This window comes from Pongo abelii, chromosome 9 (genome assembly GCF_028885655.2).
Source record: "Pongo abelii isolate AG06213 chromosome 9, NHGRI_mPonAbe1-v2.0_pri, whole genome shotgun sequence".
Taxonomy (NCBI): Eukaryota; Metazoa; Chordata; class Mammalia; order Primates; family Hominidae; genus Pongo; species Pongo abelii.
The window spans coordinates 19,828,716-19,853,398 of NC_071994.2; the positions used below are offsets into that span (position 1 = coordinate 19,828,716).

At 47.4% G+C, this 24,683-nt stretch overlaps 1 protein-coding gene across 50 annotated transcripts in view; it reads right to left on the reverse strand.

Annotated features, from left to right (window-relative positions):
• MADD (MAP kinase activating death domain) overlaps positions 1-24,089 on the reverse strand; it is a 56,572-nt gene extending 32,483 nt beyond the window's left edge. For 3 of the 50 annotated variants that reach the window (XM_054525762.2, XM_054525753.2, XM_054525773.1), the window contains exons 1-23: positions 23,957-24,089; positions 22,773-23,369; positions 21,728-22,031; positions 21,071-21,202; positions 19,636-19,749; positions 18,832-18,912; positions 16,137-16,315; positions 15,274-15,509; positions 14,921-15,077; positions 13,596-13,699; positions 13,314-13,504; positions 12,685-12,938; positions 12,296-12,435; positions 11,356-11,457; positions 8,890-8,949; positions 8,423-8,525; positions 7,864-8,050; positions 7,618-7,768; positions 7,101-7,307; positions 5,329-5,382; positions 3,953-4,053; positions 2,370-2,441; positions 1,882-2,040 (exon numbers count right to left, since the gene is read on the reverse strand). In XM_054525762.2, coding sequence (XP_054381737.1) covers positions 1,882-2,040; positions 2,370-2,441; positions 3,953-4,053; positions 5,329-5,382; positions 7,101-7,307; positions 7,618-7,768; positions 7,864-8,050; positions 8,423-8,525; positions 8,890-8,949; positions 11,356-11,457; positions 12,296-12,435; positions 12,685-12,938; positions 13,314-13,504; positions 13,596-13,699; positions 14,921-15,077; positions 15,274-15,509; positions 16,137-16,315; positions 18,832-18,912; positions 19,636-19,749; positions 21,071-21,202; positions 21,728-22,031; positions 22,773-23,369; positions 23,957-24,018 — 3,747 coding nt within the window. In that variant the 5' untranslated portion in view covers positions 24,019-24,089. Of the gene's footprint in view, positions 1-1,881; positions 2,041-2,357; positions 2,442-3,952; positions 4,054-5,328; positions 5,383-7,100; positions 7,308-7,617; positions 7,769-7,863; positions 8,051-8,422; positions 8,526-8,889; positions 8,950-11,355; positions 11,458-12,295; positions 12,436-12,684; positions 12,939-13,313; positions 13,505-13,595; positions 13,700-14,920; positions 15,078-15,273; positions 15,510-16,136; positions 16,316-18,831; positions 18,913-19,635; positions 19,750-21,070; positions 21,203-21,727; positions 22,032-22,772; positions 23,370-23,956 lie in introns of all 50 variants that reach the window. The other 47 variants (XM_054525759.2, XM_054525752.2, XM_054525772.1 and 44 more) reach the window with 23 other exon arrangements.
• Between the last annotated feature and the right edge of the window lie 594 nt (positions 24,090-24,683).

A 24,683-nucleotide genomic window follows, 5' to 3' on the forward strand; every position in this document is an offset into this window, starting at 1 on the left:
CCCATCTCTCCTAAAAATACAAAAAATTAGCTGGGCATGGTGGCGGGCGCCTGTGGGCCCAGCTACTCGGGAGGCTGAGGAAGGAAAATGGTGTGAACCTGGGAGGTGGAGATTATAGTGAGCCGAGATCGCGCCACTGCACTCCAGCCTGGGTGACAGAGCAAGATTCTGTCTCAAAAAAAAAAAAAAAAAGAAAAGAAAGAAAAGAAAAGAAAACATTATTGAAAACCCCTGGCCAGGCGCGGTGGCTCACACCTGTAATCCCAGCACTTTGGGAGGCCGAGGCGAGCAGATCACGAAGTCAGGAGATCGAGACCGTCCTGGCTAACATGGTGAAACCCCGTCTCCACTAAAAATACAAAAAATTAGCTGGGCATGGTGGCAGGCATCCGTAGTCCCAGCTACTTGGGAGGCTGAGGCAAGAGAACGGCGTGAACCCGGGAGGCAGAGCTTGCCGTGAGCCAAGATCGCGCCACTGCACTCCAGCCTGGGGTGACAGAGCAAGACTCCATCTCAAAAAAAAAAAGAAAACCCCTAATAAACTGTCAGCACAAAAGAAAAATCAATCACTCAATCAGCCAATCAGTCTGTTCAGACTCAGAGAGAGTTAAGGCCCATTAACTTGAGTAGCCTCTCAGTTCTATTCCCAATCTTCACTCTGGGAGGTCACTGACTCTATTAAAAACACAAGGCTCTGGGGGTGGGAATGATAACCAGTTTTAAATAGTTGGTTTCATTTAAATTTTATCTTCCTTTTTCCCTATAGGCCTTAAAGATAAGGACCTATGTGTATAAGCTCTTGTAGAGAACATCCATTCTCATCTCTGTTTAATAAAGCAGCAAGTCTATCAGTGTTTTAACACAGCCTATAGAGGCACATACACATTAAAAAGCAGAGGCTGGGCACAGTGGCTCATGCCACTTTAAGAGGCCAAGGCAGGAGGCTCACTTAACCCAGGAGTTTGAGACTGGCCTAGACAACAGAGGGAAACCCCATCTCTACAAAAAACTAAAAAATTAGCCAGGCATGGTGGTGTATGCCTGTAGTCCTAGCTACTTGGGAGGCTGAGGTGGGAGGATCACTTGAGCCTGACAGGTCAAAGCTGCAGTGAGCAGTGATTGTGCCACTACACTCCAGCCTGGGCAACAGAGTGAGACTCTGTGTAAAAAAAAAAAAAAGCCCGATGTCTAAGGCAAGGACTAAAAAGAATTCATCTCCTTCCAGCTGATCATGGGGCTTACTGTGTGATCTAGGGAAGTTCTTTTTTCCTAAGGCATTGTTCCCCTCACCTATTAGAAGAGACTACTCACAGCAATATAGTGAATCACAAACTTCTTGAGTAGAAACCACGTCTTTTTCATCCCTGTTTCTTTAGAGCAAAATCTGGCACTTAGTAAATCACTTCACGGATGTTTATTAATGAATGAAAACTTCAAATAACTGTTAGGAATACACTAAAATAAAATGCTGTTTTATTTATAAATAGAGCAGTGACCAAAATAAAACTGGATAGTCCATAGAAATAGGCAGACTGCTACTAAACGAGAGCTGTAATTGTCCTGACATTGCCACAAAGGTATTGCTTTGCCTGTGTTAAACCTGGGGGTTAATACTACAGAGGATTCAAAGCCCTTATCTGACTGGGAAGGAAGCCTAACTCATCAATGATTCAGGAGAGGGTTCTAAAAGCCCCAGATCGTGAGTCAAATGACTCTGAACAAAGCTTTAAGAAATGTTTTCCTTAAAGCCAAATATAAGAGGATTACCTCTTCCTTATTTAACCTTTACCTCTTTAGTGTCTCTTAACTTTCATTCTTTTCTAGCCTGCTTCCCTTCCCCATTAAAGAAATTGTTTTCTTTTGTTAATAAACAAAGCTTACAAAGATGGTGCTTGTGGCAGAGTTGGTCTCAATTTCACTATCAGACAAAGTGCCCCGAGAGCTTGCCAGGTGAACACTGCCCTCGCCACCTGGTCCATCACCTGCATTGCTGCTCAAGTCACTGTCAGCTCCAAGGGTCTCTCCAGAGCTATTACTCACCTGGAAGGGAAAAAAGGTAGTAAAAGACAGTCCCCAGGGATGGGCCCCAGAAATGCCAAGCTGTTAGAGCTCCCTGCCACCATAAAAAAGTATTAAATTTCAAAGGTGTGTCAGATAGCCTCTGGAAGTACCTTCTTTATAAGATGAGAAGCTCTGGGTGAAATCTCGTGTACACACACCTATGATGGTAAACATCTCCACCATGAGAACCATGCTGACCTGAGACTCAGAGCAGCCTCCAAAGAGAAAGTAGCACCCTTTTCCAAAGGGGAAATCCACACCCCACCCACCAAGATGCCAGTGTGGTGTTCCCCTACCACAGTGCTAACTTCAGAATCCTGACTTGAGCTGCGGATCATAACAGCTGGACTCACGCCGATGACAGAGTCTTGATCAGTCCTCTGAAACAAGACACAGGAACATTAGGGGAGGTGTCCAATCTCCTCTTAGTTTCCCACAGAAATACTGTACCTTTTTCTTTCTCCCCATCCCCACCCTTCTGTTATCATCCTTAGAGAAGTCACGAGCAACTTTTGTTTCCAGAATATAAAATATGTACAACTTTTGTAATTAAAAAAAAGAAATGGGCCGGGCACAGTGGCCCGGGAGGCTGAGGTGAGAGGATCATTTCAGCCCAGGAGTTGGAGACCAGGCTGGCCAACATGGTGAAACCCCATCTCTACAAAAAATACACAAACTTAGCCAGGCATGGGGGTGGGCGCCTGTGGTCCCAGCTACTCAGGACGCTGAGGTGGGAGCATCATTTGAGCCCAGGAGTTTGAGGCTTCAGTGAGCGGAGAGCACACCACTGCTCTCCAGCTGAAGCGACAGAGTGAGACCCTGTCTCAAAAAAAAAAACCAAAAAAACAAAAAACAATGCGTTAAAGAAGTACATGCTCACTGTAGAAAATACATGAAAGAATAAGGAAATAAGAACAAGCTGTAAATCTACCTCCCACGTTAACCCCTGTTTTTAGTATATTTCCTTTCAGTTTTTTCTCAATACATTTTAAAAATAAAATTGGAATCACACTATATGTAGCTTTGTTAAACATTTTCCCACGTCACTAAATTTTTGAAAACATAATCTTTAATGGATACTAATATTGCATTACGTGGATCTATTATACTTATTTAATAATTCCCTTATCATTAGATATTTATGTTGTTTTGAGGTTGTTGTTTAATTTTTTTTTTTTTTTTTTTGAGACGGAGTCCCACTCTGTGGCACAGACTGGAGTGCAGTGGCGCGATCTCAGCTCGCTGCAACCTCTGCCTCCCAGGTTCCAGTGATTCTCCTGCCTCAGCCTCCCAAGTAGCTGGGATTACAGGTGCCTGCCACCACGCTCGGCTAACTTTTGTATTTTTAGTAGAGATGGGGTTTCACCACGTTGGCCAGGCTGGTCTCCAACTCCAACTCCTGACCTCAAGTGACCCATCTGCCTCAGCCTCCCAAAGTCCTGTGATTACAGGCATGAACCACCGCACCTGGCTATTTTTTTTTATTTTTTTTGAGACGGAGTTTCACCTTTGTTGCCCAGGCTGGAGTGCAACAGCACAATCTCGGCTCACCACAACCTCCGCCCACGGGTTAAAGTGATTCTCCTGCCTCAGCCTCCCGAGTAGCTGGGATTACAAGCATGCGCCACCATGCCTGGCTAATTTTGTATTTTTCATAGAGACGGGGTTTCACTATGTTGGTCAGGCTGGTCTCGAACTCCCAACCTCAGGTGACCCACCCACCTCGGCCTCCCAAAGTGCTGGGATTACAGGCGTGAGCCACTGTGCCCGGCCGTCCGGCTGTTTTATTTTAACTTAAAGAAGTATTCTGAAAAAAAAAAAAAAAAAAAAAAAGAAGTATTCTGAAACAGCATATTTAATACTTGCAAATTTCAACAAGGTTGTCACAAACCTGGGAACTAGACGTCAGGCTCACACCGCTGTCTGCGCTGATCTGGGACTTTTTCTCCTCTGTCTCACCAAGGTCAAAGACAGGTTTGATTACTTCAGGCCCTGAGTAGGGGAAGACTTCTGTTACTCCGTGCACAAAGGCTACGGGCAGGCTGGTAAAGGGGGTGGGACAGCAGCACAGGCTGTTCCCAGACCTGTTCAGCCCATCCCAGTCACCTTTCCAAGGACTACCCCCCACTCACGACCCACTGGAAAAAGAGGTCCCCAGATGCCTTAAGAACCAAGTAGGACAAATCAGACCTGGTCTCAACAGGTTCTCCAGCCATCTTCTCAACCTGAGAAAACTCTGAGCAAATCATCTTAAAACAGAGAAGCTCCACAAGGCTGGGCATGGTGGCTCATGACTGTAACCCCAGCACTTTGGGAGGCTGAGGCAGGTAGATCACCTGAAGTCAGGAGTTTGAGACCAGCGTGGCCAACATGATGAAACTCTGTCTCTATCAAAAAATACAAAAATTAGCCGGGCGTGGTGGTGCACGCCTGTAATCTCAGCTACTCGGAAGGTTGAGGCACAATTGTTTGAGCCCTGGAGGCAGAGGTTGCAGTGAGCCAAGATCGTACCACTGCACTCCAGCCTGAGCAGCAGAGCAAGACTCCATCTCAAAAAAAAAAAAAGAAAAGCTCCACAAACAAATGTCTAAACCACATTCCAAGCTCAGTCTGAGCTTCACTGGTACCTGAAACCATTTAATGGTCCCCAGGTCCCTTAATGCTTCCCAAACAAATGTGTCTAAAGTAGGTAGAAAAGGTTAGGCCCAATGAGATAAGAAACACCAGCTGTTTTGGTGGGCACTGCCTACCTCCATCCTACAACTTCTACGTTTGAGATGAAAACCACCCCCCTTGTCCCCCACCCACCCACAATGATATGGCAGAAGGACAGAATGACAGAAAGCAAGAAAGCGTGCCTAGGCAAGCCACCAGAGAGTGGGGCAGCTACAGACTCAACATGGAGGGACAGCAACCATCTCTGCCAACTGTGCCCACAGGCCTTCTAACAGGTGTGGGAGATACCAGCCAATGGGGGGCACTAAAATAGGCAAACATTCTCCCCACCAACTCTGAAGCAACAGAGAACCAAGTTCTGGGGAGTTGTATTCAGTAGACACCTGGTTATAGCCTGATTGACACGAGGGGAGCGGGAAAGAAGCAGTCTACACACACCTAGGAGTCACATGCTACCTACCTGCTGCCATTCCAAACACTCCCTAAGAGCAAATTTGGGGTGGGGCTGACAAAGGGAGCCTGCCCCAACTGGGCCTGGGGAGTTGGCAGGTATGGAGGACTTGGGAACAGGAAAAGGCATTTGTTCCTTACTCTGTTTTTCCAAAGCTTTTTGCTTTTTCACTTCCTGGTGCTTGTTCCACAATTCTACCCCAGATGCAATGCAAGCAGGAGAGAAAGACAGAGAGTCAGAGGCTGGTCAGACAGACGAAATGGAAACCCACCCACCCAAGTCGATTCAGTCTCAGGCAGTGGATTACCAACCAAGAGATACAAGGATATCTTCATGGGGAGAAGGGGCAGAAAACAAGAGATCTAACCCCTCCACCCAAACTCATGAACAGATTCCAAATTTCTAATTCCAATCCCAATGTGGCAGTAAAAACCCTGCAGAATGTTAGAGCTGGAAGGGCCCTTAACAAAGCTCCTTCATTTTTGCATGAGGAACTGGTCCTAAAGAGGCTGGAGCACTTGATCAAGATCATGTAACTTAGGATCCATTTAAACTCCCACCATGCCACACTCTCTCTGCCAAATGAGCTGGAGAAGGGCAATTTTTCAGATTCCAGATGAGACAGACGAACACCTCAAGCAGCCAGAGTTTCAGAAGCATGAACACCAATCTGTTTGATTCACTGGACTGGACAAAGGCCAATTCATGCAGGCAGTTAGCATCCCTCCTCATTGCTCCTCAAGAAACCAACTCACCCCTACCTGCCCTACCCACCAGTGACCTGGAAAAATGCCTCCAGTTGAGGTGACAGAGAACATAAAATGGTCAAGACAAGCATCTTCATAGGGGAAAGCAGACAGAATGACAACCACAGCAATTCTTTTCCTGGAAGGAACTTCAGAGTGTACTTAGTATGATTTCCTCATTTCCCAGATGAAGAAACAGAGACCCTGAGAGGTGAAGTTATTTGCCCAAAGTTGCATTCCTAGTTGGAGGCTGATATGGGACTAAAACTCCAGACCTCCAGACTAGCAGGTCAGTACTTTCTCTAGAACATCACATGAGGCAGGAGAAAGCCAGGAGTTGACTGCTACTAGAATAATATTCTGCTGGCTAGGGAAGTGTAGCTCCCCTAAAAAGGAATCTGGTTCCACGTCACCATTTATGGGAGCATATGGCAACTGCTAATGGCCATGGCAATGAGACATCAGCTGGAAGCAGAGTGCCTAGGGACCCAGAACCAGAAAAAGAAAGATCCAACCTCGATGACTCAAAGTCAAGCAGGGAGTGAGCCAAACAGAGGTGATGCCTAGAAAGCTCACTAAGGCACTGCCTTTGTGGGAATGGAGAAACACCAAATGTAAACGAGATTTTAATCAAGTCCAGTGAAGAAGCGTTTAAAGAACTGACTTGGAAACCTATACCTCAAAGATCCAGAACCCAGGGAAATGGGGTTGCCAGACATCCCCCAGAGGAGCACATTCCAGAGCAGTGTAATGGCTGGATGGGAGGACACTGGCTTCAGAGACACAAATGTCATAATTTTATAGCCCAAACATGCATCAAACTTCCTGAGCACTTTCAGGAATTCTCTCCACTATGTGAAGAAATGCAGACATAAATAAAAGGAGGGGCCAGGAGTACAGCTCACATCCCCTGCAGTAAGCCTCACTGGGCCCTCTAAACAAAACTTCCATTCTTCATCTAAGATACGGGGTGGGGGGTGGCTGTGGATGAAGCATAAAGACTAGAGAAGTACAAAGAAACACCACCAGAAATGGACACAGACCCCCTTCCCTCTTTAGGAAGCAAAGCATGGGGCAGAGAAAGGCAGGATTCTGGATGAATTGAGGAGAAAGGGATATTTAAGAAGCCAGGACCCCTCCACCGCACCAAACACACTGATACGTACCAATAGATGCTACAAAATTTTCTTCCTTTAAACTTCTGGTGTCCAGTTCCTTAGGACCCTTTCCTGTGGCACTTGGTGCCCGAGGTCCCAGCTGGGGAACTCTCAGCTGTGCCATAGCCTTTGGGTCCCCCCGCCCAGCTAGGCCAGGATCCTTGCCAACTGGGGTATTTATACTTTCTGTTGGACTTCTCTTCCGCTTGTCTGGTTCTGAGGGAAAAACATCAAGAAGTCAAGAGAAGTAGTGAGTAGGAATCAAGGTGCAGATATGAGGTGGGAGGAGCCAGGATACAGGAGGGTGTGGAATGGAAGAAGTTCAAGGAAAGATGAGCTAATGTCCTATTTTTCATAACAAAGAACAGCCACTGCGTATAAACATGCACTAGAAAATAAAATCCCAAAGCCTGATGGGAAGCAGCGTGGCGCTGGGAGACGTGTCCTGGGGACAAATATATTTTCTCTTCGGGAGACAAGTGGGAGAGTTAGGGATGGCGTGGTGCCCAGCAGGCACGATCCCTACCTTTACTATAGTAGTGGGTCTGGGCGATCTCCAGAAGCCCAAAGATGCTGGCCATGCCACCCAGACCCGCGTGGGCATAGGACTGCTCCAAGCTGAGGACTGTACACTTGAGGAGGTCTAACATTCCCTTGTACACCTTCCGACTGATCTCCTGCAACAATAACCCAGGGGCTAGCGTTGGCAAATTGCCTGTGGTGTTCACATCCCTCTCTCCAGTTACTCCGACACCCTACCCCCAACACTGACCACATCCGGGATGATGTCCTGCCGGGAATCGTCCTCTGATTGCACCGTGCGGTTCAGCTTGCTCAGGACAAAGACTCGCAGCTGCTCGCTCTCCAGCAGCCGGCGCACCTTTTTCATGTTGAGCCAGCCAACTCCCTGGCCATCCAGCACGCTGTGCACCACCTCCTTCAGGAACTGCTGGTTCTCACTACAGGGTCCACACACCGCTTCTGTGGTCATCAGCTCCTTTGCAGAGCACCCCCCACCTTTCACCCAGACTAGATGACTGCCTCCAGGGGTAAAACACAAAGCCATGTCTCTGAATGTCCAAGTCCACCACATCCCCACCTCTCCGGAGCACCCGATTTGCCCAAATACCCACCGCTGCTGATTCACCCCCTCAACACTGTAAGCTTTCAGCTGCACGGAGATCAAGCCAGAATGAGAAATGCTGGCAAGAAACTGATTACATCTACCCCATTGAGAGCTTCTCTCCCACTCTTGAGCATCCCTAAAGTTCTGTAGAGGAACCATCCCACCTCTACCTGAGAACTTTTAAAACAGCTCTACCATTTATTACCTAGAATTGCTGGATCGGCCCTGGGGTGATGGAGGTTCTCTTTTCACTGTTGGGCTGTGTTTAATGACAGATGACTTCTGATCCACTAACGCCCTTCTGTTTCCTGTGGCAGGGAAGGCAGGAATGAGAGACATCACTATTGTAGTGCAGGAGCTCATGACAGCACAGCCCTGAGTAGCCATGTTCCACACCCGCTCCTCAGAAAGGCTGGGTGAGGGTAGCACCAAGGCATCATACGTAGGTAGAAACCAGCCATGGCAATGTGGAGGAGGTGGGGATGGAGACTCAGGCCACTCCACATGCACCAGCAGCACGCCCCATGGGCAAGCATGGGCGTCACGGGGGACGGGGCAAGCAGGTCACTCATGTGACGCTGCTTGCTCCATGAGAAGGATGGCCCTCGGGCAGGCACAGAAGATGCTAGAGAAAAAAAAAAAGATCATGCACAGCTCACAGGCAAGACCCACCTTCACCACTCCCGGGGCCGGCTTCAGTAACAATCTCCATTAGAGTATTTAGCCCAAATACTGGGACACAAAATACACAATTAGTAGGTGCACCACAATACCGCAACCCCTCTACCCCTCCGAGGAGCAGTAAGCCAGATAATCTGAGCATTCTCCCAAAGCTTGAGGAATGCACATAACCTTGGTTCTTGGGCACCTCAGAGCTGGAAGCCAAGTGACCAGGAGACAACCAAGGCTCTAAGAAAAGACCACCCTTAAAACTGTGGCGTCTCAAAGCCAGGGGCGGGTAAATGACACAGGGAGCCTTCAGGTACTGAACACACACATGCATGAAACAGGGACCGCTGGTTTTCGGAAAACATCCAGTACAGGGGGCCAGGGGCCTGAGGGTATGTGCAGGGAAGCAACCCATCTTGCAGATGCTGTTGTGGGGAGTGGGGTCAGGGTATGAGGATGGGAGGTGGGTGAGAGGGTAAGTGCAGCAAATGCGACAAAGCATCAGCATGCAATGAAAGAGTTTCAATCGCTCTTCTCTTCAAATGTACCAAATGAAGGCCAGTGACACTGACACCCTTCCATCCCTAGCCTACCTGGCCACATGTGGATTCCCTGGCAGTGCTAGCTCGCTCCTTTCACTGCCAGCTCTGATGTCTCTTTGCCCATTTATCCAATGTTCCCATCCTCACCTAGGAACATGCCTTAGACTCCTGACAATTTTGTTTGTTTCTGTTGGTTTCTTTTAGAGACAGGGTTTCACTCTGTTGTCCAGGCTGGAGTGCACTGGCCTAATTATAGCTCACTGTACCTCAAACTCCTGGGCTCAAATGAACCTCCTGCCTCTGCCTACCAAGTAGCTAGGATGACAGGTGTGAGCTACTGTACCCAAGTAACCTCACATTTTTTACCACTAGGAATGAGAGGCCAGTGAAAGAATACATGAGGTTGGCCGGGTGCAGTGGCTCACGCCTGTAATCCCAGCACTTTGGGAGGTCAAGGCGGGTAGATCACAAGGTCAAGAGATCGAGACCATCCTGGCTAACATGGTGAAACCTCGTCTCTACTAAAAATACAAAAAATTAGCCAGGCGTGGTGGCAGGCACCTACAGTCCCGGCTGCTCAGGAGGCTGAGGCAGGAGAATGGTGTGAACCCGGGAGGCAGAGCTTGCAGTGAGCCAAGATCATGCCACTGCACCCCAGCCTGGGCGACAGAGCGAGACTCCGTCTCAAAAAAAGAAAAAAAAAAAAAATACATGAGATTGCTTCTCACCGCACTTCCTACCACAGTTAAATACTTTGGCACACCATCCAGAGAAAACAAAAAAATCAGACCAGGTGCAGTGGCTCACACCTGTAATCCTGGCGCTTTGGGAGGCCGAGGTGGGCAGATCACTCAAGGTCAAGAGTTCAAGACCAGCCTGGTCAACATGGTGAAACCCCGTCTCTACTAAAAATACAAAAATTAGCTGGGTGAGGCGGCGTGTGTCTATAATTCCAGCTACACAGGAGGCTGAAGCATGTGAATCACTTGAGCCTGGATGGCGGCAGTTACAGTGAGCCAAGATCACCACCCTGCACTCCATCCAGCCTGGGTGACAAGTGACACTGTCTCAGAAAATTTAAAAAAAAAAAATCAAATTCAGAAAAGCCCCTGAAACTGTCAGATAGCACAAACCAAATTCAAATAAGTTTTTTTTTTTTTTTTTTAAGACAGTCTTGCTCTGTCTCCCAGGATGGAGTGCAGTGGCGCGATCTCGGCTCACTGCAACCTCCGCCTCCTGGATTCAAGCGATTCTCCTACCTCAGCCTCCCAAGTAGCTGGGATTACAGGTGCGTGACACCAGACCCAGCTAATTTTTGTATTTTTAGCAGAGACGGGGTTTCGCCATGTTGGTGAGTCTGGTCTCAAACTCCTGACCTCGTGATCCACCCGCCTCCCAAAGCGCTGGGATTACAGGAGTGAGCCACCGTGCCTGGCTTTCACATAAGGTCTTAACTGCCCCTAGAAACTAACCAATACTATCTGGTGCACTCATAAACCCTGGGTTGACAGGCGTGAGAGGCTGTGCTCTATGAACGCTGCCAGGCTCACCATAACCATTCTCTGGTGGGCCAGCTCCTTGGCATGGAATTTGTCCTAAGTTCATGCAGTGGCAACCCAGCAGACGACGGGGGCGGCTGATGATCCCTATGTTAATCATGTACCCTGACAGGGTCCTCCCGCGAAGCAGCAGTAATCCCACAGTTGCCATTGTCCTAAACGACATAACAGGGCCCTCTCTAGCTACAAAGATGGTTTCCATCTGACAACCATCAGAGCCCAGGATGTGCGGTGAAAGCCATGAGGAGCAACATGAGGGAAGACAACCAGGTCAAAGGATTCACCAGATGCAGGGTTCCTGACATGAACCCACAGCCCGAAATATCTCCCGGAGAAACCTGGCTTGGCAAAAGGAAGGCTGTAGTTACCTTTCAGACTGGGGAAGGGCGTGGCCTTCTCTCGGGCACCTTTGGTGGGTAGTGTGAGGTTTGAAAGACTGAAGCTGGTACTGTGGTTCCGATAGAGGCTGCCTATCAAGGGGAGGGTGCAAGAGCGATGACTTGGCAGAGTAAGTAATCAAAGCATTAGACTAATGACTATCAGCATCTGCACCTCCCTCCTTTTCAAACACAATCCCAGTTTGGTGGATCAGATCATCTCTGATCTGTCTTAGAAAGGATCAAGTCTAACTCCAGGCAAACAATGGAGCCACTGCCAGGATCAGCCAAAACCCAGTAACACCTTTCTCTGTCCACCTCACATGATAATATCCAAGTCTCTCATCCACTGCTACACAGCATGAAAGCTGGCAGTTAACAGGCTTCTGGTCTGAAGCTGGCACTGTCCCTCCCTGGCTGCTGAAGAAACTCACAATCCTCTACGTTGGCTCTCTCTAGTCCATGGTCTGTCTTCAATCTTTAGCTGATACCACCCCACACTGCTGGGAATACTATCTAAGCACAAAATTCAATCTCATATCGATTTCAAAGCACATTCATGGAAGAGTCCGTTATGAGGCAAAGAAGATACCAGATATGGACTCAAATCAAATGTGACCAGAGTATTTCCACAGAATATAAGTACAAGTGTGCGATTTTGAATTTACTGCCTGTTTTCCAGTTACCTATCCAGCTGTCTTACCTGAAATAGACTGAAATGTCCAGGCATAATGATAATGACTAATCTGTCCCTGTCCTTTACTGACCTCACTGAAAACACCTTATTCAGTATCACCCAAATGACTGGATTAGGGCTTGCTAATGCCAACCTAGCCCTACATGTGAAGTTCTAAGCAACATTTGCCATAGTCAGGCTCTGCTGTAGAGAAAATGGAACACAGGAATGAGACAGACAGCTGACGACACTTACTGGCAAAAGACATGATGCCCCCGAAGCCCTCGGTGCTGGTGTTGGAGACGGTGGAGTTGGGAGAGCTTGCCCGAGAGTCTGACTCTGCATCTGAGTCACTTGCCAGTCTCAAGCTGTTGGGCCGCAGCAGCTTTTGAGCCCTTGAATGCACAGAGGCACCTATGAGCCTCAGGCAGGGGTACCTGATCTTGGGAGTATGGGCCTTATGCTACACTGCAGTTGCCGCTCCCTTCCCATAATTCCTAAACCCCTGGATCAAAACATCCTCTGGGGATGACAGGACCACGAGAGCATTCAGACTTCTCAGACTTTCTGATTAACCCTCGCCCAGGGTCCACTGAGGTGAGGTCCTTCAGTCACCCATCTAGAAGGGATCCCCAGGCTCTCACCGATTGCCACTGACATGTTGGCTGAATCGGGGAGTGTAACTTTCCCCCTGCTCATCCTCATCTTCCTCAGGGGGAAAGCCATATTGGGGGTCGAAGTATGGATTGTCATAGATTCGCCGGCGCACTGACCCCTCTCCAATTTCTGCCTGACGTCTGTCCACGTTCGACTTGCCAATGCTGGGAGGCACGGAAGGGAGGGGCTTGGAGATGCCTACTGCTGCCTTATCATCCATCTCCGTAGAGTCAGCAGGTTCCTACAGGCCGCATGAAATTAAAAGTGGTTACCTGGTGCCCAATGGTACCTTCCTGTAATCCCAGTTTGGCAGGGCTGGACCAGGCCTGTCAGATTTCTAGCCTAAGGAATGTGTGGGAAATGATCTCTGTGGCACCCGTTCTCCGTCCCCACAAACTGTATAAGGGGGATCATAGCTGTACCCTGAACAAAGCCTGATGACCTCCTTTTGGGGTCAAAACTAGGTCTCTTAGGCTCTAAGCTCTAGGGCCCGTGAAGAGGAAGATGAGAAAATTGTGTCAGAAGCAGCAAATGAATAGCTACAGCCTGGCTTTCCTAATAGATGAGGCCCACATCCCAGGCCATGGTTCTCACTCATCCACCGCTCCTCACTTACAGAGTTGGCTCCGTGGACGATGGTGCTGGGGCTGCTGCTGGCTGTGGTGCTGGAGCTGGAGCGCAGTGGGGGGTTTTCCTGAGCGTTCTCACTGGCTGATCCAGGCTCTTCTGCTTCCTTCTGATTCTGCAGCTCGTCAATCTCCACCTCGCTGGCATCCCCCAGTGCTGCATGCGTCAGAGGGTCCACATCTGCCAAAATCAAGGGAGGCAGGTACAGACCACCCCATCCCTGGCCCCCAACCCCTGCCCAGGGCTGGCCAGCCTCCCCAAGCACACTTACTGGGAGTATCACCATTAATGTCACACTTCATCATTTCACTGACAAAGTCACCAAGGGAGGAGTAAGAAGAGCTTGAATCGCCATAATCCATACTATCACTGCCACTGCAGAGTGAAGTGCATAAAAACAAACAAAACAGAAAGGGGCAGGGAGAACACCTGCAATCAGCACCAGGAAAAATAAAAGGGGGAGCACTCCGAACTCAAGGCCAGGGAACAAATCAAATAAGGAAGCCAAGAAAAACAATCAACCAAAGCATAAAGACTGATACGGGGGCCGGTACAGTGGCCCATGCCTGTAATCCCAGCACTTTGGGACGCTAAGGTGGGTGTATCACCTGAGGTCTAGAGTTTGAGACCAGCCTGGCCAACATGGTGAAATACCATCTGTACTAAAAATACAAAAAATAGCTAGGCGCAGTGGCTCGCGCCTGTAATCTTAGCACTTTGGGAGGCCGAGGCAGGTGAATCACTTGAGGGCATGAGTTTGAAACCAGCCTGGCCAACATGGTGAAACCCTGTCTCTACTAAAAATACAAAAAATTAGCTGGGTGTGATGGCATGTGCCTGTAATCCCAGCTACTCGGGTGGCTGGGGCAAGAGAATCGCATGAACCCAAGAGGTGGAGGTTGCAGTGAGCCCAGATCACACCACTGCGCTCTAACCTGGGCGACAGAGCAAGACTCCATCTCAAAAAAATATATATATACAAAAATTAGCCAGGCAAGGTGGCGACACCTGTAGTCCCAGCTACTTGGGAGGCGGAGGCAGGAGAATCACTCGAACCTGGGAGGCAGAAGTTGCACTGAGCTGAGATGGCACCACTGCACTCCAGCCCGCGTGACAGAGCAGCAAGACTCTGTCACATACACACAGAAATAAATAAATAAGGCCGGGCGTGGTGGCTCATGCCTGTAATCCCAGCACTTTGGGAGGCCGAGGCGGGCAGATCACGAGGTCAGGAGATTGAGATCATCCTGGCTAACACGGTGAAAACCCGTCTCTACTAAAAATACAAAAAATTAGCCGGGCATGGTGGCGGGCGCCTGTAGTCCCAGCTACTCGGAAGGCTGAGGCAGGAGAATGGCGTGAAGCCGGGAGGCGGAGCTGGCAGTGAGCCGAGATTGCGTCACTGCAATCCAGCCTGGGCGACAGAGCGAGACTCCGTCTCAAAAAATATATATAAATAAAATAAATAAATAAATAAAATAAAATAAAAAATACTGATATGGGAATCCTATGAGACTTTACCTTCTCTGTGCTAAAGAAGGGCTAGTGAGAGCCTCTTCACCTTTAAAACCTTTTTGCTGCCCTAAGGATGCTCACCTATCATCAGTAGGTTCGGAGTCAGAGTCCCGCTCTGGTGGTACACTCAGGGCCTCAGCCAGCTGGGAACTGCTGTCATAGACGCGATAGTGGATAGGCTGCAGCTGATGAGCATACCACTTTGGCTTGTCACCAATCAGGGCTGGATCAAACATATCTACCCCATGAGGGAAAAGAATAGAAAGTCAGCAGCAAGGAAAAAAAGGCAAGCAACGCCTGAAAGAAAGGCAGGAAAAAGTCTAAAGCAGAGCCAGGATAGAAGGCACAGGTCAAAGATTAGCAAAGGAAAAATCAAAGTCCATCAGGAGGACAGAGGCACAAGGCAGAGCGGAGCAGAGGGCAGGTGGACTCACTGTTGTGAATTCGCTGAAAGGCATAGTTGGTGGGGTTAAGGATCCATTCCCCAAAGTACTCCACAGCCTGAGTCCTGGCCAATTTCTCGGCAAAAGGAGTCTGCCGGGGACGTGAGGCTAGAAAGGAGCCAGCTTGAAAAGCTACCACAGGCCGAGGAAAGAGGCGCAGGGTACGGGTGTGCATCTGAAATCCCTGCAGCACGTTGGCGGAGTTGAAGAACCGTACCATGGCGACCCTGGGGAAGCAGATGATGAGATAATTCGAGACCCATAGGGTAAGGATTCCCATGATCCAAAGTCTTAGAACACCTCCCAAAGCCATCACTTAACAGGCTTCCAACATCAAGGGGAGAGATATCTTAAAGAATCATCAGCCCCCTCTTCATCCTGAGCATGTGGTTTACTATTTCTTCACTTTGCTTTCACTAAGGTGGAAAATAACAACCAAATATGGTACATATTTTATACATAAAGAAACCCTGGGCTGGGTGTGGTGGCTCACGGCTGTAATCTCAGCACTTTGGGAGGCTGAGGTGGGCGGATCACCTAAGGTCAGGAGTTTGAGACCAGCCCGGCCAACATGGTAAAACCCTGTCTCTACTAAAAATATAAAAATGAGCCAGGCGTGGTGGCAGGCGCCTGTAATCCCAGCCGCTCAGGAAGCTGAGGCAGGAGAATCACTTGAACCCGGGAGGTGGAAGTTGCAGTGAGCTGAGATTATGCCATTGCACTCCAACAAGAGTGAGACTCTATCTCAAAGAAAAAAGAAACCCTGGTTCAGAGAAATAGTCTGCCCCAAGGTCCCTTAGAGAGCAAAGAGATCAATTTAAGAACTTGTGATTATACAGTCGGCTTGGTCTTACCTCGTTGCAACATCCACAGAATCCACATCATTGCCATAGATGAGTGGGTTGAATTCAGTGGAGGGTGTGGACTGCAGGTCATTAGAAGGCCTTCCCAAGAGAAGGGGGATCTCCTGGCCCTCATGAAATTTCTCCAGATTGAGGATGGGCTGGGTGTTGAGACTCATGCTGGCCAAGGCCTGTGGAACAACAAGAAAATTCCTTACACAAGGCACGTCCCTGGGCAGCTAGCCAATCTTAACTCCAAGGAAAGGGCCTTCCTAAAGTCTTCTACCTCGTATTCTCTGGGCAAAAAGTTCTGCAACAAAGAACGGTGCTAATTTGCAAATCATGGCCAACCCATTTCAGACCTTTCATCTTCAAAATAAAAATCCCAATATTCTAGCCTTTAGAAAACAGTCTGAAATATGTAGCTCTCCATCTTAAGACAACCTAGCTCAAGGCAACTTGATCTTATCTGAAGTCCAGCACAGTCGTTTGCAAAATTATTATAGTCATTAAATGTTTTTTAAAATTGGAATCTATGTGAAATTATACAGAATGGAAATTTGAAAACAGAGCTGCTCTGAAGGACACAGGAAGCAGCGCCTCAAATGCTCAAGGCTCCCAAGCTAAACTGGCCCCTCAGAGGCTCAATGGGGCAGTGTGAAGACCACTGGTCGAGAGCAGCAGTGCTTCTCAAATGTGAGTGAGGAGAGGAATCACCGGGGGAGGTTGTTAAAATGCAGATCCCAATTCAATATGCCTGGAGTTATCCTGCACTTTAACAAGCCCAAGTGATGCTAATGTTGCTGGTTCACAAACCACACTTTGAATAGCAGGAGTTAGAACACAGGATCAATGAGTCCAAGGATCTTAGCTCCTACAAACATTTAAAATATAATTCTGGCTGGGCGTGGTGGCTCATGCCTGTAATCCCAATAGTTTGGGAGGCCAAGGCAAGCGGATCACCTGAAGTTAGGAGTTTGAGACCAGCCTGGCCAACATGATGAAACCCTGGCTCTACTAAAAATATAAACAAATTAGCCGGGCACGGTGGTGTGTGCCTGTAATCCCAGCTACTCAGGAGGCTGCAGCAAGAGATTCGCTTGAACTTGGGAGGCAGAGGTTGCAGTGAGCCGAGATTGTGCCACTGCACTCCAGCCTGGGTGACAGAGTGGGACTCCATCTCTAAATAAATAAATAAATAAATAAATAAATAAAATAAAATAAAATAAAATATAATTCCATTTACTAACCTCTCCATCTCATTAGTCATACTAAAGCAATCATCAAGACTGAAAACACAGCAAGTGAAGGCAGCTAGAGAACTTTCTGAACTTAAAATTCCCACTAGACTCTGCAGTAACAAGGTATCATATTATATTAGCAGTGATGAAGCAACTGAAGTGAGAGGGATGATACAAAATGACCCATTTAAACCCAAACATAGCATGTAGAGGTACTACTAAGTACTTCAGACAACACAGAAAAAGATTTCTAAAGGCCCTTCAAATGAGAGCAGGGATTCCTAAAAATAAACACAGTGCTATCTACTGGTGTTCCTGTACAACACATAAGGCAGGGGAAGGGAATGAAGCTTTGTCATGTGTTACCTTCAAGTACTGTGTTCAGCATGCAGAGGAAGAAGAAAATCAATCAATAAAAAATGGATGTGAGGAATTACTCAAAAAAAGGAATTTTTTTGTTTGTTTGAGACTGAGTCTCACTCTGTAGCCCAGGCAGGAGTGCAATGGCGCAATCTTGGCTCACTGCAACCTCTGCCTCCTGGGTTCAATTGATTCTCCTGCCTCAGCCTCCCGAGTAGCTGGACTACGGGCGTCCACCACCATGCCTGGCTAACTTTTGTATTTTTAGTAGAGATGAGGTTTCACCATAATGGCCAGGCTGGTCTTGAACTCCCGACCTCGTGATTCGCCTGCCTCGGCCTCCCAAAGTGCTGGGATTACAGGCATGAGGCACCGCGCCCAGCCAAAGAAAGGAATTTTTGAAGAAAGGAACCTCAGGATCAACTCTAGAAGATGATATAAAAGTAGCCAGATGGTCCACACTACTAACTTCCACCTAACAAGACTGAGAAAATCGGCCAGGCACAGTGGCTCATGCCTGTAATCCCAGCACTTTGGGAGGCTGAGGTGGGCGGATCACGAGGTCAGGAGATAGAGGCCATCCTGGCTAACATGGCAAAACCCTGTCTCTGCTAAAAATACAAAAAAATTAGCCAGGCGTGGCGGCATGCGCCTGTAGTCCCAGCTCCTGGATAGGCTGAGGCAGGAGAATGGTGTGAACCCAGAAGGCGGAGCTTGCAGTGAGCCGAGATCGCGCCACTGCACTCCAGCCTGGGCGACAGAGCAAGACTCCATCTCAACAACAAACAAAAAAACAAAACAAAAAAAAACTGAGAAAATGTTCTGAAGCCATAGAGAGTGGCACACATACAAGAAACAGAGTGAAGAGCTATTTTAACAGCATCATAAGCATTAGAAGATGGTAAAGGATACAATGAATTGGAATCAAAAACAGAGACTCACTCTGCCACCCAGAAATGGGATACACATTTTCTTAAGCCCATCCAGGGTGAAGAAAACTACTCCACTTGAAGTTTGATAGGCAACTGGCTCTGAGAATAGCTGTCTTCTTATAGGAATCCCACAGCATCTATTACTCCCCTTTCTTTCCTTCATTCTTCACCTACCTGCTTTAAATGCTTTTTCAGCTCCAGTGATTCTGGTTCTGGCAGGATAGGCAGCACTTCTGCATTGGTGGGGGCAATCACCTGCACCAGAGAAATGATAAAAGACGTGACCTTAGAGTTTATTGCTCAGGAATTTCACTTACGTAGATTAATAAAAATAAGAGGATGTATATACAATATTATAAGCGAATACACATTATATAACTGCACAGTAAGATATATGTACACACACATATATGACATACATATGCATCTGAAACGAAATATACCTTAATGTTATTGGTTATTATCTCTAGATAACAGGATTATGTTTTTTCTTTTCACGTATTTTATTTACGCTTATTTTTATTTTTTTTAAATTTTACAATGGGCACACATAAGGGCTTCCCACCAAAGTTTGAACGTACTCACATTGCAGAATGGTCATATAATTCATTAAGCCTGCATTGAAAGACAGTTTCTTACTGGAAACTATACCCCAGGGAAACCATTAAGAGATGATCTATACCACATGTAATGGCCCTCAGATCACAACTGTCTGACTGCTCTTGGGGGATACGGTGGGGCACCACTTAATTCTGGCAAAAATAAATCCTGTAATTCTCTGAGACCTAACCAAGGGTTTATTTGGCTAATAAGGTAAAAGGAGCATTTAAAAAAACTTGTTTCAGTAAGTCTCACAATAGAAATTATCCAACAACTTAGGACGTTCCTGAAAGGAATCTAGAAACACAGATATCCCAGGACTGGGTCTAGAATGCAATCCTCCTCTAGACTCTACAATGCCTCAGCCAAGAACCTCACCCTGTTGCTGTCCAGATCCACTAGCCATACATCATCAGGCATTTTGAAGTCCAGTTTGTAGAGGAAGAAGCTGGCAGGAACCCCAATGATGTACGGGGTTGGAGCCAACAGCAGCTGTGGAAATGATAAAGAAGGTACGAAACAAAGAAAAAACCTATCACAAGCACTTATCAAGTCTGGATTCTTCTAGATAAGGAAATGCAGATACAATCCCTCTTCCAAAACTCTTGAGGCCAGATGTATTTGAAAATTCAGAATTTTTCAGATTTTTTGAAAGGTAACGTGGTACATTTTTTTGTATACAGTAGTCTTCCTTATCCACAGTTTCACTTTCTGTGATTCCAGTTACCTGAGGTAAACTGTAGTCTGAAAATATTAAAAGGAAAATCCCAGAAATAAACAATTCATAAATTTTAAACTGCAGCTTGACCATATCTGAAGTCCAGGACAATAGTTCTGAGAAGCATGATGAAATCTCATGCTGTCCCGCTCTGTCCCACCCAGACATGAATCATCCTTGTATCCAGCATATCCATGCTGTATACATTACTCGCCTGTAGCCATCTCGCTTATCAGATCAACTGTTGCACAATCTCAGTGTTTGTGCTCAAGTAACCCTTATTTTACTTAATAATGGCCCCAAAGCACAAGGGTACTGATGCTGGCAATTGGGATATGCCAAAAAGAAGCCAAATATATGTAGAAAGAGGCTGGGCGCGGTGGCTCATGCCTGTAATTCCAGCACTTTGGGAGGCTGAGGCAGGCGGATCACCTAAGGTCAAGAGTTCAAGACCAGCCTGGCCAACATGGTGAAACTCCGTCTCTACTAAAAACACAAAAAATTAGCCAGGCATGGTGGCAGTGTCTGTAATCCCAGCTACTAGGGAGGCTGAAGCAGGAGAATCACTTGAACCTGGAAGGCAGAGGCTCCAGTGAGCCAAGATCGTGCCACTATACTCCAGCCTGGGGGATAGAGGGAGACTCTGTCTCCAAAAAACACCAAATATATGCCCAAAGAGAAATTGTTACTCTCTTACTGTGTCTAATTCATAAATTAAACTGTATCATTGGTATGTATGTACAGAAAAAAACAAAGTATCTATAGAGTTTGGAACTATCTGTGGTTTGAGGCATCCACTGAGGGTCTTGGAATGTATCCTCCACAGATAAGGAGGAACTACTGTATTAGGTAACACACGTAACACCTGCTGCAGTGTAGCCAGTAGCCTATAGTCATTAACATTTGTTGTGATAAATAAAAACTAAAACAGCATAAGCCTTGCCACCAGATCAGTTCAAATCAGTCAGATTTTGTAGACAAATAAGTTATGATAAAGGATTGAGGACCAGCACTCACTTACAACTTCTTTGAGCATTAGGCCTCCTCCCTCAGAAAGACAGAGGTGAGAAAGCCGGAAGATGCCTTGAGACTCACCTGCTCTGCTGATGCCATGCAGGTGGGCAGCAGCGGGATGACAGGAAACATATACTCCAGTGGGTAGATCATTGCCACGAATGCCATCACAGACATGGAGAGTGCATTGTAGTCTCGGGACTGTAGCACCACCTGTCATGAGCCATCCAGTAAGAATCACTCCAAAACATAAAGTTTACAAGAAAACAGAGTCCAACATTACAACTTGGTTTCCACTTCACCATGCCTACAGCTCCAGCTTTGTCTCTCCCACTGCCCCCTGCCTCACCATGTCTGCCACCTCCCAATCCAGGCACAATGGTGATCCTCCGTCACCTGAGACATGCAAATTTACTCCCTTACCTTCCTAGTTCTTGTACTGCCCATCCCAGGACCACTCACTGAAACAGAACTACTGATATTTCCAAAGAATTAGGTCAGTACAATTAAGGATAAGCCCTAATGAATGGTAAACCCTCTAAATACATCCCACATGATACCCGTATCTTAATTCAACCCACATCTACGAAATATCTGCTGTTTACCAGGCATCATGTTACCTCCTGAAGACAAAAAGGTGAAAAATACGTAGTCCCTGTCCTCCAAGAGCTCATGGTCTGGCCACTGGCATATTTAAGAGTTCCTCCCCTAGAAAGGTCTAGGAAGCTCGCCTCTCACCTTGTGCTCTAACAGAATGCAGGTTAGCACCTGGAGACAGGCGTCCACACCTAGAAGTTCCAAGGGAAGGTGCAGTGGGAAATCCACTAGAGTGAATCGAGATGGGTCTGGAAGAGCAAAGGTCAGAGCTGGCTGGAGCTCCTGGGGTAGGACCTCGATGTCTACTCGCTTCTGCCCAGAGACAGGTACTGGGGAGCGCAGCAATCGATAGATCCAGGCCTCAATCTCTCGAAGGTCATGCAGAAGGGCACTTGACTTCTCCTCCACCAGCAGCGATCCAGTAAAGATCCGCCACATGGTGTCCCTGAGAAGCAGACAGCAGGAATCAAGACACATTAGCATCAGAAGCTGATACCCCACTGCAACGCAGCATCACCACACAGGCTCTAACGATGACAACGGGAAAAGGAGCATCATTAGGAAAGCCCAGTCTCTGAGCTCAGATAGGACCAGAAAGTATATACAATGGCAAGAGCAAATGTAAAAACATATACTGGGTAACACTTATTGTCCTAACCTCAGTTAAACATCAAATTCCAGCATTACTCCAAACACAATTTTGGAAAGAGGTCTAACTCTGCAGCAGTATTTTGCTTAGTAAAGATTAACCCTTGGCTGGGCATGATGCTCACGCCTATAATCCCAGCACTTTGGGAGGCCAATGTGGGTGGACCACCTGAGGTCAGGAGTTTGAGACCAGCCTGGCCAACATGGTGAAACCCCGTCTCTACTAAAAATACCAAAATTAGCTGGGCATGGTGGCGTGCACCTGTAATCCCAGCTACTCGGGAGGCTGAGGCAGAAGGATCACTTGAACCCAGGAGGCAGGGGTTGCAGTGAGCCGAGATCGCACCACTGCACTCCAGCCTGGGCAACAGAGCGAGACTGTCTCCAAAAGAAAAAAGATTAACTCTAAATACTCTAAATATGCTTAAATAGGTCTGAAGGACCTTGAGCTATAGAGGAAATTTCCTATGCCCCTCAAAGACCAATTACATGGAATCTCTAAATGCTTCCCCCATTGGGAATCAGCAGCAAACTGTACCTTTGTACGCCTCGAGGGATTCCCAGTTTCTTGCCCAGCAGGCGCTCACTACAGCAGTCCACCAAGCGCTTGAGGGTATACAAACACTCTCGGAAGGTGGAGAAGAAAGGGTAGTGGCTGAGCACGCACAGGGACGTGAGAGTACTGTTGCGGGAGCGGCTCCCCGCCTTGGCCCGGCGTTTGCACCGAGGAGACTGGTTCACATCAGGGGTAGAGTCGGCACTGGGAGGTTGCAGGGATGAGCCACTCTCTGAGCTCTCAGTGCCACCCTCTTCTGAGGCACAGGTGGCACGGGTTCCTTCCTTCCCACGGGACCCTGCCCCACCTTCCCCCTTCTCCTTAGGGATTCGCTTTTGGAAGGCGCGGTAGAAGTTAACACAGATGCCATATCGCGTGACTCCAGTGTCCTTGTCAGTGAGGGTGAAGACAAAAGAGGTATCATCCCGAAGGCTCATGCGCCGCTGCCGCACGCTCAGGCAGCCCTCGGGCTGGCAGAAGAACACTACATCTGGGGGCAGGGGAAACTCAGCGTGATCCTCTAAGGGGTATCGCCGTAGCAATTCAGGAGTCTGGGCCACACTATCACTGCTCGGGTGCCTGAAGAACATAAAGACAAATTCAGCAGTCTGAAGTGATGGAATGGGCTATCAAATTTTAACCACAGTCAACAAATAAAGCTCAAGATGCTATTTTGGATAAAGTAACCTGACTGTAACACCTTGGAAAATATGGGTGCTGCCTGCCGCATGGAGCTGGTAGCCTAAGTGAAGTCTGCACTGTCATGAAGGCATCTATTCTGAAACGAAGGGGAGATTCTGACAATAAAATTATCACTGGCACCTTAAGATGATTAACATCTTTTAAAGTGAATTAACTAATAAATTACCAAAAAAGCATACATAGAAGAGTAGCTTATAATTCACTTTTTCTTTTTACAAAATAAGAAAACTGAGGTATAAAGAGTATATTTGCTCGACATCACAAAGATGTTAGTTAAGAGCAGAGTTTTGCTTTCAGTTCACCTGACTTTGTTGTTTTCCCTACTGGCTTCAATGCTCCCATCAGGGTAAAATAACAGCAGAAGATGAGCTATGCAAAGCAACGTGGAAATCGGAGAGGGGAACAACTGCAGATTTTATGGCTATCCCAGATATTAAGACAAAAGTCAATCTCTTCTTGGTTACCTGGCCCCTACGATCACTAGATAGTCAAGTAACCGAGGACAGAACTTCTTCTTTTGCACCATGGTTCCAATTCATCAGTTCATCTCAGAGAAGCATCAGGGCACCAAGCAAGGAGTCAGCATTCCCAGGAGGAATTCTGAAAAATCGAAGTCTAATAGGAAAAAAAGTACTGATAAGATCCACTGCTGTGCCTAAGGGACTCATCCCTCTCAACTTCTTCCCGGCCAGAGGCAGAGGTCAGAAGGTTTTCCACTTTCATACTAATGGTAGGAGAACTTGACACTTGCCTAGCCTCGTGTCTAGGCTCATAAGCTCACAGAATCAAATGTTAAAAAATAGATAGTCCAGGCACGGTGGCTCATGCCTGTAATCCCAGAACTCTGGGAGGCCGAGGCGGATCACCTGAGGTCAGGAGTTTGAGACCAGCTGGCCAACATGGCAAAACCCCATCTCTACTAAAAATACAAAAAAATTAGCAGGGCGTGGTGGCACACGTCTGTAATCCCAGCTACTCGGGAGTCTGAGGCACGAGAATCGCTTGAACCCAAGAGGTGGAGGCTGTGGTGAGCTGAGATCGCGCCACTGCACTTGAGCCTGGGTGACAGAGTGAGACTCCGTCTCAAGACAAAAAAAAAAAAAAAAGAAGTAGATAAATAATGGTTCACCTACCTATCCCTACCAATGACTTAATTTCCAGCTTAACGCCTGGGGCTCTGTTTCTGAAAAA